The 16,804-nt window shown below is 40.2% G+C and overlaps 1 protein-coding gene across 1 annotated transcript in view; it reads left to right on the top strand.

The window, feature by feature from the left end:
- Positions 1-199: 199 nt before the first annotated feature.
- LOC132099244 (deleted in malignant brain tumors 1 protein-like) overlaps positions 200-16,804 on the top strand; it is a 64,496-nt gene continuing 47,891 nt past the window's right edge. The window contains exons 1-15 of the mRNA XM_059505687.1: positions 200-326; positions 1,726-2,031; positions 3,051-3,095; positions 3,221-3,526; positions 4,671-4,715; positions 4,841-5,146; positions 7,738-8,043; positions 9,188-9,232; positions 9,358-9,663; positions 10,677-10,721; positions 10,847-11,152; positions 12,297-12,341; positions 12,467-12,772; positions 15,200-15,244; positions 15,370-15,675. Of these exons, the coding sequence (XP_059361670.1) occupies positions 200-326; positions 1,726-2,031; positions 3,051-3,095; positions 3,221-3,526; positions 4,671-4,715; positions 4,841-5,146; positions 7,738-8,043; positions 9,188-9,232; positions 9,358-9,663; positions 10,677-10,721; positions 10,847-11,152; positions 12,297-12,341; positions 12,467-12,772; positions 15,200-15,244; positions 15,370-15,675 (2,845 nt within the window). The remainder of the gene's footprint in view (positions 327-1,725; positions 2,032-3,050; positions 3,096-3,220; positions 3,527-4,670; positions 4,716-4,840; positions 5,147-7,737; positions 8,044-9,187; positions 9,233-9,357; positions 9,664-10,676; positions 10,722-10,846; positions 11,153-12,296; positions 12,342-12,466; positions 12,773-15,199; positions 15,245-15,369; positions 15,676-16,804) is intronic.

Here is a 16,804-nt window from a genome sequence, read left to right as displayed (position 1 = left end):
GGCTGTATGTCATGTCACTTCACTTCACACTTGTAGTGAAGCCAGGCATTCATTACAGCAAGGATGACGGTGTGCCAGAAGATGTAAATGTACCATCGATGGAATTTCATGGGGAACTTGTACTTGGCAGCAAATGAGTCCAACAAATCCCATGTGTTTGTTGTAGGTACCGACAACAAAAGACCACTCAACATCAATGATGGAGCTTGACTACCAATGGGACAACGATAAAGTAGTTATCTGTGGAGATCTTGTAGTTTTGACACTCTGGAAGTGTGGAGGCGAGATTCATCACCTCATCATCACAACATCACCTGACATTCCAAGTTCAGATTTGGCTTGTCATATTCCATCTACACACCCTTGGTACACATCAAAGTCACACAACATGCCATAGATTCCAGTTCTCACCCACAGTTTGAACCCCCATGAGTGTGGCTTGCCCCCCCAAAAAAATCCAGAACATTCAGAGCCTGTTTTTCTATCTCTTAATGCTATAAACTGCTACTTGGGCAACACTCATAAAAAATCTCAGGATCATTTAGAAGTTAATAAACAAGCAAAAAAATACACAGATACAGGGATTTTCAGATACTGCTCTAGATGATGGAGTTTCAAATCATTCAAAGATTTCATTCATTTTTCTTCTGTTTCAAATGGCACAACAACTTTTTCCAATTATGTACCATTTATTCCTCAATTATGGGGTCAAGCTCCACAACAGCCAGGGTTGCCAGGTTTTTCACAACAAAACTCACCAAATCGCTACACAAAACAAGCCCAAAACTAGCCCAATCTGGGGGTAAAATACAAGTTTTTTTGGTTAGGTTTCTGGTAAAATTTGCATTCCAGGGGATAAATATCACGTTTTTGGGGTCGCTCCAACCCGCGGAAATAATGTTAAAGTATTCAAATTCCAAGAGAAAACCATGGACCCGGCAACACTGCCAACAGCATGCATGCATTACTGTTTAGTAGGTTTGTTTGGTCCTAGCACCCCCAGTGGTGACTCTAGGAAAAGTCGATCAAAGGCTATGAGTACATTTAGCTTCATTTGTAACTTTGTAACTTTTCCCCAGCTGGTGGCATTAGCTAAATGAATTAGCCTGATCTCAATGCAAGACATTGATTTTTGTTCAAATTTGCAAAGGTACTGCCTCAGTTCTGGCATGGCATCTTTGCAGTTGACTATCTTAGAATGTTAACTGCAAATGATATAGAGAATAAAAAAATCTATTTCTTGTTTACCGTCGGTTTGAATATCACTTTCACTGTGGGAAAGATCATGCAAATAAAAAAATCCATTCTCGAACAGTAATAAACTTTCATTATCTCTCTTCTTCTGTGATAGCCCAGGCACAAACTAGCGCAGCACCACGGACAGGTAATTATACACCTTTGAATTAGAACCAGATCTGATTTTCTCACAAGCTGTAAAACTGCCTTAAACATTTGATTGAAATGAACAAACTTGAAGCACTGCAATCAGTCTGACATGCAAACATCATCGTCAAAATATAATGTTGTGTATTTTTGCGTTTGTTTTTTTCTCCAGTGACAGCGACATTGAACACGACTGCCTCACAGCCACGAGTCAGAGGTAAAGACACTGGGGAGGATGAAACTCCACTATTATTACAACTTTCCCTCATCAAAATTACAAACAAACAATCAAAAAAATCTAATGACCTGTTCTTCTATCGTTCTATTGTTTCTGACTAATAGCTGTCAGGTTGGTGAATGGATTCAACCTCTGTTCTGGAAGAGTGGAGGTTCTTCACAATGGAACCTGGGGAACGGTGTGTGATGATCTGTGGGATTCAACAGACGCAGCAGTGGTGTGTAGAGAACTGGGCTGTGGGAATGTCATAGAGGCAAAGAGCTATGCTTATTTCGGACAAGGTTCTGGACAAATATGGTTGGATGATGTTCAGTGCCTTGGAAATGAATCTACACTCACAAACTGTTCATCAAATGGATGGGGATTCCATGACTGTGGGCACCAAGAAGATGCTGGAGTAATCTGCCAAAGTGAGTCACAGGACATTTTCTCAATAGCAATACAACAGCATCTCATGATCCAAATAACATGATCTACTTCAATGAACCAAACTATCATTCAAATATTTCATTCCTTTTTTTTACGTTTCAAACGGCACAACAAAATTTTCCAATTATGTACCATTTATTCCTCAATTATGGGGTCAAGCTCCACAACAGCCAGGGTTGCCAGATTTTCACAACAAAACTCACCAAATCGCTACACAAAACAAGCCCAAAACTAGCCCAATCTGGGGGTAAAATACAAGATTTTTTTGGTTAGGTTTCTGGTAACATTTGCATTCCATGGGTAAATATTACGTTTTTGGGGTCGCTCCAACCCGCAGAAATAATGTTAAAGTATTCAAATTCCAAGAGAAAACCATGGACCCGGCAACACTGCCAACAGCATGCATGCATTACTGTTTAGTAGATTTGTTTGGTCCTAGCACCCCCAGTGGTGACTCTAGGAAAAGTCAATCAAAGGCTATAAGTACATTTAGCTTCATTTGTATCTTTGTAACTTTTCCCCAGCTGGTGGCATTAGCTAAATGAATTAGCCTGATCTCAATGCAAGACACTGAATTTTGTTCCAATTTGCAAAGGTACTGCCTCACTTATGGCATGGCATCTTTGTGGTCGACTTTCTTAGCATGTTAACTGCAAATGGTATAGAGAATTAAAAAATCAATTTCTTGTTTACCATCCATTTGAATATCACTTTCACTGTGGGGAAGATCACACAAATAAAGAAATTTATTCTCGAACAGTAATAAACTTTGATTATCTCTCTTCTTCTGTGATAGGCCAGGCACAAACTAGCACAGCACCACGGACAGGTAATTATACACCTTTGAATTAGAACCAGATCTGATTTTCTCACAAGCTCTAAAACTGCCTTAAACATTTGATTGAAATGAACAAACTTGAAGCACTGCAATCAGTCTGACATGCAAACATTATCAGCAAAATATAATGTTGTGTATTTTTGTGTTTGTTTTTTTCTCCAGTGACAGCGACATTGAACACGACTGCCTCACGGCCAGGAGTCAGAGGTAAAGACACTGGGGAGGATGAAACTCCACTATTATTACAACGTTCCCTCATCAAAATTACAAACAAACAATCAAAAAAATTTAATGGCATGTTTTTCTATCTTTCTATTGTTTCTGATAAACAGCTGTCAGGTTGGTGAATGGATCCAACCTCTGTTCTGGAAGAGTGGAGGTTCTTCACAATGGAACCTGGGGAACGGTGTGTGATGATCTGTGGGATTCAACAGACGCGGCAGTGGTGTGTAGAGAAGTGGGCTGTGGGAATGTCATAGAGGCAAAGAGCTATGCTTATTTCGGACAAGGTTCTGGACAAATATGGTTAGATGATGTTCAGTGCCGTGGAAATGAATCTACACTCACAAACTGTTCATCAAATGTATGGGGATTCCATGACTGTGGGCACCAAGAAGATGCTGGAGTCATCTGCCAAAGTGAGTCACAGGACATTTTCTCAATAGCAATACAACAGCATCTCATGATCCAAATAACATGATCTACTTCAATGAACCAAACTATCATTCAAATATTTAATTCCTTTCTGGGGGTAAAATACAAGTTTTTTTGGTTAGGTTTCTGGTAAAATTTGCATTCCAGGGGAAAATGATCCAAATAACATGATCTACTTCAATGAACCAAACTATCATTCAAATATTTCATTCCTTTTTTTTACGTTTCAAACGGCACAACAAAATTTTCCAATTATGTACCATTTATTCCTCAATTATGGGGTCAAGCTCCACAACAGCCAGGGTTGCCAGATTTTCACAACAAAACTCAACAAATCGCTACACAAAACAAGCCCAAAACTAGCCCAATCTGGGGGTAAAATACAAGTTTTTTTGGTTAGGTTTCTGGTAAAATTTGCATTCCAGGGGAAAAATATCACGTTATTGGGGTCGCTCCAACCCGCGGCAATAATGTTAAAGTATTCAAATTCCAAGAGAAAACCGTGGACCCGGCAACACTGCCAACAGCATGCATGCATTACTGTTTAGTAGGTTTGTTTGGTCCTAGCACCCCCATTGGTGACTCTAGGAAAAGTCGATCAAAGGCTATGAGTACATTTCGCTTCATTTGTATCTTTGTAACTTTTCCCCAGCTGGTGGCATTAGCTAAATGAATTAGCCTGACCTCAATGCAAGACACTGAATTTTGTTCCAATTTGCAAAGGTACTGCCTTACTTCTGGCATGGCATCTTTGTGGTCGACTTTCTTAGCATGTTAACTGCAAATTATAAATAGAATAAAAAAATCAATTTCTTGTTTACCGAACGTTTGGATATCACTTTCACTGTGGGGAAGATCACACAAATAAAGAAATCTATTCTCGAACAGTAATAAACTTTGATTATCTCTCTTCTTCTGTGATAGGCCAGGCACAAACTAGCGCAGCACCATGGACAGGTAATTCTACACCTTTGAATTAGAACCAGATCTGATTTTCTCACAAGCTGTAAAACTGGCTTAAACATTTGATTGAAATTAACAAACTTGAAGCACTGCAATCAGTCTGACATGCAAACATCATCATCAAAATATAATGTTGTGTATTTTTGTGTTTGTTTTTTTCTCCAGTGACAGCGACATTGAACACGACTGCCTCACGGCCAGGAGTCAGAGGTAAAGAGACTGGGGAGGATGAAACTCTACTATTATTACAACTTTCCCTCATCAAAATTACAAACAAACAATCAAAAAAATCTAATGACCTGTTCTTCTATCGTTCTATTGTTTCTGACTAATAGCTGTCAGGTTGGTGAATGGATTCAACCTCTGTTCTGGAAGAGTGGAGGTTCTCCACAATGGAACCTGGGGAACAGTGTGTGATGATCTGTGGGATTCAACAGACGCGGCAGTGGTGTGTCGAGAACTGGGCTGTGGGAATGTCACAGAGGCAAAGCGCTCTGCTTATTTTGGACAAGGTTCTGGACAAATATGGTTGGATGATGTACAGTGCCGTGGAAATGAATCTACACTGACAAACTGTTCATCAAATGGATGGGGATCCCATAACTGTGGGCACCAAAAAGATGCTGGAGTCATCTGCCAAAGTGAGTCACAGGACATTTTCTCAATAGCAATACAACACCATCTCACGATCCAAATAACATGATCTACTTTAATGAACCAAACTATCATTCGAAGATTTCATTCCTATTTGTACGTTTCAAACGGCACAACAAAATTTTCCAATTATGTACCATTTATTCCTCAATTACGGGGTCAAGTTCGCCAACAGCCAGGGTTGCCAGATTTTCACAACAAAACTCACCAAATTGTTAAAACAAGCTCAAATCTAGCCCAATCTGGGGGTAAAATAAAAGTTTTTTTGGTAAGGTTTCTGGTAAATTTTGCATTCCAGGGGATAAATATCACGTTATTGGGGTTGCTCCAACCCGTGGCAATAATGTTAAAGTATTCAAATTCCAAGAGAAAACCATGGACCCGGCAACACTGCCAACAGCATGCACGCATTACTGTTTAGTAGGTTTGTTCGGTCCTAGCACCCCCAGTGGTGACTCTAGGAAAAGTCGATGAAAGGCTATGAGTACATTTAGCTTCATTTGTAACTTTGTAACTTTTCCCCAGCTGGTGGCATTAGCTAAATGAATTAGCCTGATCTCAATGCAAGACACTGAATTTTGTTCCAATTTGCAAAGGTACTGCCTCACTTCTGGCATGGCATGTTTGCGGTCGACTTTCTTAGCATGTTAACTGCAAATTATATATAGAATAAAAAAATCTATTTCTTGTTTACCATCCACTTGGATATCACTTTCACTGTGGGGAAGATCACACAAATAAAGAAATCCATTCTCGAACAGTAATAAACTTTGATTATCTCTCTTCTTCTGTGATAGGCCAGGCACAAACTAGCACAGCACCACGGACAGATAATTATACACATTTGAATTAGAACCAGATCTGATTTTCTCACAAGCTCAAAAACTGCCTTAAACATTTGATTGAAATGAACAAACTTGAAGCACTGCAATCAGTCTGACATGCAAACAGTGTGCAGCATCCACCTGGATGATGCGACGGCAGCCATATTGCGCCAGAACGCCCACCACACACCAGCTTACTGGTGGAGAGGAGACATAGTGATGAAGCCAATCTGTGGATATGGGGATTGTTAGGAGGCCATGATGGTCAGAGGCCAATGGGCGAATTTAGCCAGGATGTCGAGGTCACACCTCTACTCTTTTCGAAAGACTTCCTGGTATTTTTACTGACCACAGAGAATCAGGACCTCGGTTTAACGTCTCATCCGAAGGACGGTGCTTGTTGACAGTATAGTGTCCCCATCACTACACTGGGGCGCTAGGCCCCACACAAACCACAGGGTGAGCACCCCCTGCTGGCCTCACTAGCACCTCTTCCAGCAGCAACCTAGTTTTCTCAGGAGGTCTCCCATCCAGGTACTGACCAGGCTCAGCCTTGCTTAGCTTCAGTGGGAAACCGGTCTTGGGCTCCAGGGTAATATGGCTGCCGTATCATGGTCCAAATAACATGATCTACATTAATGAACCAAACTATCATTTGAAGATTTCATTCCTTTTCAACATTTCAAACGGCACAACAAAATTTTCCAATTATGTACCATTTATTCCTCAATTATAGGGTCAAGCTCCACAACAGCCAGGGTTGCCAGATTTTCACAACAAAACTCACCAAATCGCTACACAAAACAAGCCCAAAACTAGCCCAATCTGGGGGTAAAATACAAGATTTTTTTGGTTAGGTTTCTGGTAAAATTTGCATTCCATGGGTAAATATTACGTTTTTGGGGTCGCTCCAACCCGCAGAAATAATGTTAAAGTATTCAAATTCCAAGAAAAAACCATGGACCCGGCAACACTGCCAACAGCATGCATGCATTACTGTTTAGTAGGTTTGTTTGGTCCTAGCACCCCCAGTGGTGACTCTAGGAAAAGTCAATCAAAGGCTATAAGTACATTTAGCTTCATTTGTATCTTTGTAACTTTTCCCCAGGTGGTGGCATTAGCTAAATGAATTAGCCTGATCTCAATGCAAGACACTGAATTTTGTTCCAATTTGCAAAGGTACTGCCTCACTTATGGCATGGCATCTTTGCGGTCGACTTTCTTAGCATGTTAACTGCAAATGGTATAGAGAATTAAAAAATCAATTTCTTGTTTACCATCCATTTGAATATCACTTTCACTGTGGGGAAGATCACACAAATAAAGAAATCTATTCTCGAACAGTAATAAACATTGATTATCTCTCTTCTTCTGTGATAGGCCAGGCACAAACTAGCACAGCACCACAGACAGGTAATTATACACCTTTGAATTAGAACCAGATCTGATTTTCTCACAAGCTCTAAAACTGCCTTAAACATTTGATTGAAATGAACAAACTTGAAGCACTGCAATCAGTCTGACATGCAAACATTATCAGCAAAATATAATGTTGTGTATTTTTGTGTTTGTTTTTTTCTCCAGTGACAGCGACATTGAACACGACTGCCTCACGGCCAGGAGTCAGAGGTAAAGACACTGGGGAGGATGAAACTCCACTATTATTACAACGTTCCCTCATCAAAATTACAAACAAACAATCAAAAAAATCTAATGGCATGTTTTTCTATCTTTCTATTGTTTCTGATAAACAGCTGTCAGGTTGGTGAATGGATCCAACCTCTGTTCTGGAAGAGTGGAGGTTCTTCACAATGGAACCTGGGGAACGGTGTGTGATGATCTGTGGGATTCAACAGACGCGGCAGTGGTGTGTAGAGAACTGGGCTGTGGGAATGTCATAGAGGCAAAGAGCTATGCTTATTTTGGACAAGGTTCTGGACAAATATGGTTGGATGATGTTCAGTGCCGTGGAAATGAATCTACACTCACAAACTGTTCATCAAATGTATGGGGATTCCATGACTGTGGGCACCAAGAAGATGCTGGAGTCATCTGCCAAAGTGAGTCACAGGACATTTTCTCAATAGCAATACAACAGCATCTCATGATCCAAATAAAATGATCTACTTCAATGAACCAAACTATCATTCAAATATTTCATTCCTTTCTGGGGGTAAAATACAAGTTTTTTTGGTTAGGTTTCTGGTAAAATTTGCATTCCAGGGGAAAATGATCCAAATAACATGATCTACTTCAATGAACCAAACTATCATTCAAATATTTCATTCCTTTTTTTTACGTTTCAAACGGCACAACAAAATTTTCCAATTATGTACCATTTATTCCTCAATTATGGGGTCAAGCTCCACAACAGCCAGGGTTGCCAGATTTTCACAACAAAACTCAACAAATCGCTACACAAAACAAGCCCAAAACTAGCCCAATCTGGGGGTAAAATACAAGTTTTTTTGGTTAGGTTTCTGGTAAAATTTGCATTCCAGGGGAAAAATATCACGTTATTGGGGTCGCTCCAACCCGCGGCAATAATGTTAAAGTATTCAAATTCCAAGAGAAAACCGTGGACCCGGCAACACTGCCAACAGCATGCATGCATTACTGTTTAGTAGGTTTGTTTGGTCCTAGCACCCCCATTGGTGACTCTAGGAAAAGTCGATCAAAGGCTATGAGTACATTTCGCTTCATTTGTATCTTTGTAACTTTTCCCCAGCTGGTGGCATTAGCTAAATGAATTAGCCTGACCTCAATGCAAGACACTGAATTTTGTTCCAATTTGCAAAGGTACTGCCTTACTTCTGGCATGGCATCTTTGTGGTCGACTTTCTTAGCATGTTAACTGCAAATTATAAATAGAATAAAAAAATCAATTTCTTGTTTACCGAACGTTTGGATATCACTTTCACTGTGGGGAAGATCACACAAATAAAGAAATCTATTCTCGAACAGTAATAAACTTTGATTATCTCTCTTCTTCTGTGATAGGCCAGGCACAAACTAGCGCAGCACCATGGACAGGTAATTCTACACCTTTGAATTAGAACCAGATCTGATTTTCTCACAAGCTGTAAAACTGGCTTAAACATTTGATTGAAATTAACAAACTTGAAGCACTGCAATCAGTCTGACATGCAAACATCATCATCAAAATATAATGTTGTGTATTTTTGTGTTTGTTTTTTTCTCCAGTGACAGCGACATTGAACACGACTGCCTCACAGCCAGGAGTCAGAGGTAAAGAGACTGGGGAGGATGAAACTCCACTATTATTACAACTTTCCCTCATCAAAATTACAAACAAACAATCAAAAAAATCTAATGACCTGTTCTTCTATCGTTCTATTGTTTCTGACTAATAGCTGTCAGGTTGGTGAATGGATTCAACCTCTGTTCTGGAAGAGTGGAGGTTCTCCACAATGGAACCTGGGGAACAGTGTGTGATGATCTGTGGGATTCAACAGACGCGGCAGTGGTGTGTCGAGAACTGGGCTGTGGGAATGTCACAGAGGCAAAGCGCTCTGCTTATTTTGGACAAGGTTCTGGACAAATATGGTTGGATGATGTACAGTGCCGTGGAAATGAATCTACACTGACAAACTGTTCATCAAATGGATGGGGATCCCATAACTGTGGGCACCAAAAAGATGCTGGAGTCATCTGCCAAAGTGAGTCACAGGACATTTTCTCAATAGCAATACAACACCATCTCACGATCCAAATAACATGATCTACTTTAATGAACCAAACTATCATTCGAAGATTTCATTCCTATTTGTACGTTTCAAACGGCACAACAAAATTTTCCAATTATGTACCATTTATTCCTCAATTACGGGTCAAGTTCGCCAACAGCCAGGGTTGCCAGATTTTCACAACACAACTGCCCAAATTGTTAAAACAAGCTCAAATCTAGCCCAATCTGGGGGTAAAATAAAAGTTTTTTTGGTAAGGTTTCTGGTAAATTTTGCATTCCAGGGGATAAATATCACGTTATTGGGGTTGCTCCAACCCGCGGCAATAATGTTAAAGTATTCAAATTCCAAGAGAAAACCATGGACCCGGCAACACTGCCAACAGCATGCACGCATTACTGTTTAGTAGGTTTGTTCGGTCCTAGCACCCCCAGTGGTGACTCTAGGAAAAGTCGATGAAAGGCTATGAGTACATTTAGCTTCATTTGTAACTTTGTAACTTTTCCCCAGCTGGTGGCATTAGCTAAATGAATTAGCCTGATCTCAATGCAAGACACTGAATTTTGTTCCAATTTGCAAAGGTACTGCCTCACTTCTGGCATGGCATGTTTGCGGTCGACTTTCTTAGCATGTTAACTGCAAATGGTATAGAGAATTAAAAAATCAATTTCTTGTTTACCATCCATTTGAATATCACTTTCACTGTGGGGAAGATCACACAAATAAAGAAATCTATTCTCGAACAGTAATAAACATTGATTATCTCTCTTCTTCTGTGATAGGCCAGGCACAAACTAGCACAGCACCACAGACAGGTAATTATACACCTTTGAATTAGAACCAGATCTGATTTTCTCACAAGCTCTAAAACTGCCTTAAACATTTGATTGAAATGAACAAACTTGAAGCACTGCAATCAGTCTGACATGCAAACATTATCAGCAAAATATAATGTTGTGTATTTTTGTGTTTGTTTTTTTCTCCAGTGACAGCGACATTGAACACGACTGCCTCACGGCCAGGAGTCAGAGGTAAAGACACTGGGGAGGATGAAACTCCACTATTATTACAACGTTCCCTCATCAAAATTACAAACAAACAATCAAAAAAATCTAATGGCATGTTTTTCTATCTTTCTATTGTTTCTGATAAACAGCTGTCAGGTTGGTGAATGGATCCAACCTCTGTTCTGGAAGAGTGGAGGTTCTTCACAATGGAACCTGGGGAACGGTGTGTGATGATCTGTGGGATTCAACAGACGCGGCAGTGGTGTGTAGAGAACTGGGCTGTGGGAATGTCATAGAGGCAAAGAGCTATGCTTATTTCGGACAAGGTTCTGGACAAATATGGTTGGATGATGTTCAGTGCCGTGGAAATGAATCTACACTCACAAACTGTTCATCAAATGTATGGGGATTCCATGACTGTGGGCACCAAGAAGATGCTGGAGTCATCTGCCAAAGTGAGTCACAGGACATTTTCTCAATAGCAATACAACAGCATCTCATGATCCAAATAAAATGATCTACTTCAATGAACCAAACTATCATTCAAATATTTCATTCCTTTCTGGGGGTAAAATACAAGTTTTTTTGGTTAGGTTTCTGGTAAAATTTGCATTCCAGGGGAAAATGATCCAAATAACATGATCTACTTCAATGAACCAAACTATCATTCAAATATTTCATTCCTTTTTTTTACGTTTCAAACGGCACAACAAAATTTTCCAATTATGTACCATTTATTCCTCAATTATGGGGTCAAGCTCCACAACAGCCAGGGTTGCCAGATTTTCACAACAAAACTCAACAAATCGCTACACAAAACAAGCCCAAAACTAGCCCAATCTGGGGGTAAAATACAAGTTTTTTTGGTTAGGTTTCTGGTAAAATTTGCATTCCAGGGGAAAAATATCACGTTATTGGGGTCGCTCCAACCCGCGGCAATAATGTTAAAGTATTCAAATTCCAAGAGAAAACCGTGGACCCGGCAACACTGCCAACAGCATGCATGCATTACTGTTTAGTAGGTTTGTTTGGTCCTAGCACCCCCATTGGTGACTCTAGGAAAAGTCGATCAAAGGCTATGAGTACATTTCGCTTCATTTGTATCTTTGTAACTTTTCCCCAGCTGGTGGCATTAGCTAAATGAATTAGCCTGACCTCAATGCAAGACACTGAATTTTGTTCCAATTTGCAAAGGTACTGCCTTACTTCTGGCATGGCATCTTTGTGGTCGACTTTCTTAGCATGTTAACTGCAAATTATAAATAGAATAAAAAAATCAATTTCTTGTTTACCGAACGTTTGGATATCACTTTCACTGTGGGGAAGATCACACAAATAAAGAAATCTATTCTCGAACAGTAATAAACTTTGATTATCTCTCTTCTTCTGTGATAGGCCAGGCACAAACTAGCGCAGCACCATGGACAGGTAATTCTACACCTTTGAATTAGAACCAGATCTGATTTTCTCACAAGCTGTAAAACTGGCTTAAACATTTGATTGAAATTAACAAACTTGAAGCACTGCAATCAGTCTGACATGCAAACATCATCATCAAAATATAATGTTGTGTATTTTTGTGTTTGTTTTTTTCTCCAGTGACAGCGACATTGAACACGACTGCCTCACAGCCAGGAGTCAGAGGTAAAGAGACTGGGGAGGATGAAACTCCACTATTATTACAACTTTCCCTCATCAAAATTACAAACAAACAATCAAAAAAATCTAATGACCTGTTCTTCTATCGTTCTATTGTTTCTGACTAATAGCTGTCAGGTTGGTGAATGGATTCAACCTCTGTTCTGGAAGAGTGGAGGTTCTCCACAATGGAACCTGGGGAACAGTGTGTGATGATCTGTGGGATTCAACAGACGCGGCAGTGGTGTGTCGAGAACTGGGCTGTGGGAATGTCACAGAGGCAAAGCGCTCTGCTTATTTTGGACAAGGTTCTGGACAAATATGGTTGGATGATGTACAGTGCCGTGGAAATGAATCTACACTGACAAACTGTTCATCAAATGGATGGGGATCCCATAACTGTGGGCACCAAAAAGATGCTGGAGTCATCTGCCAAAGTGAGTCACAGGACATTTTCTCAATAGCAATACAACACCATCTCACGATCCAAATAACATGATCTACTTTAATGAACCAAACTATCATTCGAAGATTTCATTCCTATTTGTACGTTTCAAACGGCACAACAAAATTTTCCAATTATGTACCATTTATTCCTCAATTACGGGTCAAGTTCGCCAACAGCCAGGGTTGCCAGATTTTCACAACAAAACTGCCCAAATTGTTAAAACAAGCTCAAATCTAGCCCAATCTGGGGGTAAAATAAAAGTTTTTTTGGTAAGGTTTCTGGTAAATTTTGCATTCCAGGGGATAAATATCACGTTATTGGGGTTGCTCCAACCCGCGGCAATAATGTTAAAGTATTCAAATTCCAAGAGAAAACCATGGACCCGGCAACACTGCCAACAGCATGCACGCATTACTGTTTAGTAGGTTTGTTCGGTCCTAGCACCCCCAGTGGTGACTCTAGGAAAAGTCGATGAAAGGCTATGAGTACATTTAGCTTCATTTGTAACTTTGTAACTTTTCCCCAGCTGGTGGCATTAGCTAAATGAATTAGCCTGATCTCAATGCAAGACACTGAATTTTGTTCCAATTTGCACAGGTACTGCCTCACTTCTGGCATGGCATGTTTGCGGTCGACTTTCTTAGCATGTTAACTGCAAATTATATATAGAATAAAAAAATCTATTTCTTGTTTACCATCCACTTGGATATCACTTTCACTGTGGGGAAGATCACACAAATAAAGAAATCCATTCTCGAACAGTAATAAACTTTGATTATCTCTCTTCTTCTGTGATAGGCCAGGCACAAACTAGCACAGCACCACGGACAGGTAATTATACACATCTGAATTAGAACCAGATCTGATTTTCTCACAAGCTCAAAAACTGCCTTAAACATTTGATTGAAATGAACAAACTTGAAGCACTGCAATCAGTCTGACATGCAAACAGTGTGCAGCATCCACCTGGATGATGCGACGGCAGCCATATTGCGCCAGAACGCCCACCACACACCACACACCAGCTTACTGGTGGAGAGGAGACATAGTGATGAAGCCAATCTGTGGATATGGGGATTGTTAGGAGGCCATGATGGTCAGAGGCCAATGGGCGAATTTAGCCAGGATGTCGAGGTCACACCTCTACTCTTTTCGAAAGACTTCCTGGTATTTTTACTGACCACAGAGAATCAGGACCTCGGTTTAACGTCTCATCCGAAGGACGGTGCTTGTTGACAGTATAGTGTCCCCATCACTACACTGGGGCGCTAGGCCCCACACAGACCACAGGGTGAGCACCCCCTGCTGGCCTCACTAGCACCTCTTCCAGCAGCAACCTAGTTTTCTCAGGAGGTCTCCCATCCAGGTACTGACCAGGCTCAGCCTTGCTTAGCTTCAGTGGGAAACCGGTCTTGGGCTCCAGGGTAATATGGCTGCCGTATCATGGTCCAAATAACATGATCTACATTAATGAACCAAACTATCATTTGAAGATTTCATTCCTTTTCAACATTTCAAACGGCACAACAAAATTTTCCAATTATGTACCATTTATTCCTCAATTATAGGGTCAAGCTCCACAACAGCCAGGGTTGCCAGATTTTCACAACAAAACTCACCAAATCGCTACACAAAACAAGCCCAAAACTAGCCCAATCTGGGGGTAAAATACAAGATTTTTTTGGTTAGGTTTCTGGTAAAATTTGCATTCCATGGGTAAATATTACGTTTTTGGGGTCGCTCCAACCCGCAGAAATAATGTTAAAGTATTCAAATTCCAAGAGAAAACCATGGACCCGGCAACACTGCCAACAGCATGCATGCATTACTGTTTAGTAGGTTTGTTTGGTCCTAGCACCCCCAGTGGTGACTCTAGGAAAAGTCAATCAAAGGCTATAAGTACATTTAGCTTCATTTGTATCTTTGTAACTTTTCCCCAGCTGGTGCCATTAGCTAAATGAATTAGCCTGATCTCAATGCAAGACACTGAATTTTGTTCCAATTTGCAAAGGTACTGCCTCACTTATGGCATGGCATCTTTGTGGTCGACTTTCTTAGCATGTTAACTGCAAATGGTATAGAGAATTAAAAAATCAATTTCTTGTTTACCATCCATTTGAATATCACTTTCACTGTGGGGAGGATCACACAAATAAAGAAATCTATTCTCGAACAGTAATAAACTTTGATTATCTCTCTTCTTCTGTGATAGGCCAGGCACAAACTAGCACAGCACCACGGACAGGTAATTATACACCTTTGAATTAGAACCAGATCTGATTTTCTCACAAGCTCTAAAACTGCCTTAAACATTTGATTGAAATGAACAAACTTGAAGCACTGCAATCAGTCTGACATGCAAACATTATCAGCAAAATATAATGTTGTGTATTTTTGTGTTTGTTTTTTTCTCCAGTGACAGCGACATTGAACACGACTGCCTCACGGCCAGGAGTCAGAGGTAAAGACACTGGGGAGGATGAAACTCCACTATTATTACAACGTTCCCTCATCAAAATTACAAACAAACAATCAAAAAAATCTAATGGCATGTTTTTCTATCTTTCTATTGTTTCTGATAAACAGCTGTCAGGTTGGTGAATGGATCCAACCTCTGTTCTGGAAGAGTGGAGGTTCTTCACAATGGAACCTGGGGAACGGTGTGTGATGATCTGTGGGATTCAACAGACGCGGCAGTGGTGTGTAGAGAACTGGGCTGTGGGAATGTCATAGAGGCAAAGAGCTATGCTTATTTCGGACAAGGTTCTGGACAAATATGGTTGGATGATGTTCAGTGCCGTGGAAATGAATCTACACTCACAAACTGTTCATCAAATGTATGGGGATTCCATGACTGTGGGCACCAAGAAGATGCTGGAGTCATCTGCCAAAGTGAGTCACAGGACATTTTCTCAATAGCAATACAACAGCATCTCATGATCCAAATAACATGATCTACTTCAATGAACCAAACTATCATTCAAATATTTCATTCCTTTCTGGGGGTAAAATACAAGTTTTTTTGGTTAGGTTTCTGGTAAAATTTGCATTCCAGGGGAAAATGATCCAAATAACATGATCTACTTCAATGAACCAAACTATCATTCAAATATTTCATTCCTTTTTTTTACGTTTCAAACGGCACAACAAAATTTTCCAATTATGTACCATTTATTCCTCAATTATGGGGTCAAGCTCCACAACAGCCAGGGTTGCCAGATTTTCACAACAAAACTCAACAAATCGCTACACAAAACAAGCCCAAAACTAGCCCAATCTGGGGGTAAAATACAAGTTTTTTTGGTTAGGTTTCTGGTAAAATTTGCATTCCAGGGGAAAAATATCACGTTATTGGGGTCGCTCCAACCCGCGGCAATAATGTTAAAGTATTCAAATTCCAAGAGAAAACCGTGGACCCGGCAACACTGCCAACAGCATGCATGCATTACTGTTTAGTAGGTTTGTTTGGTCCTAGCACCCCCATTGGTGACTCTAGGAAAAGTCGATCAAAGGCTATGAGTACATTTCGCTTCATTTGTATCTTTGTAACTTTTCCCCAGCTGGTGGCATTAGCTAAATGAATTAGCCTGACCTCAATGCAAGACACTGAATTTTGTTCCAATTTGCAAAGGTACTGCCTTACTTCTGGCATGGCATCTTTGTGGTCGACTTTCTTAGCATGTTAACTGCAAATTATAAATAGAATAAAAAAATCAATTTCTTGTTTACCGAACGTTTGGATATCACTTTCACTGTGGGGAAGATCACACAAATAAAGAAATCTATTCTCGAACAGTAATAAACTTTGATTATCTCTCTTCTTCTGTGATAGGCCAGGCACAAACTAGCGCAGCACCATGGACAGGTAATTCTACACCTTTGAATTAGAACCAGATCTGATTTTCTCACAAGCTGTAAAACTGGCTTAAACATTTGATTGAAATTAACAAACTTGAAGCACTGCAATCAGTCTGACATGCAAACATCATCATCAAAATATAATGTTGTGTATTTTTGTGTT

Source organism: Carassius carassius, chromosome 22, assembly GCF_963082965.1.
Source record: "Carassius carassius chromosome 22, fCarCar2.1, whole genome shotgun sequence".
Taxonomy (NCBI): domain Eukaryota; kingdom Metazoa; phylum Chordata; class Actinopteri; order Cypriniformes; family Cyprinidae; genus Carassius; species Carassius carassius.
This window is presented reverse-complemented; position numbering and strand designations above follow the sequence as displayed.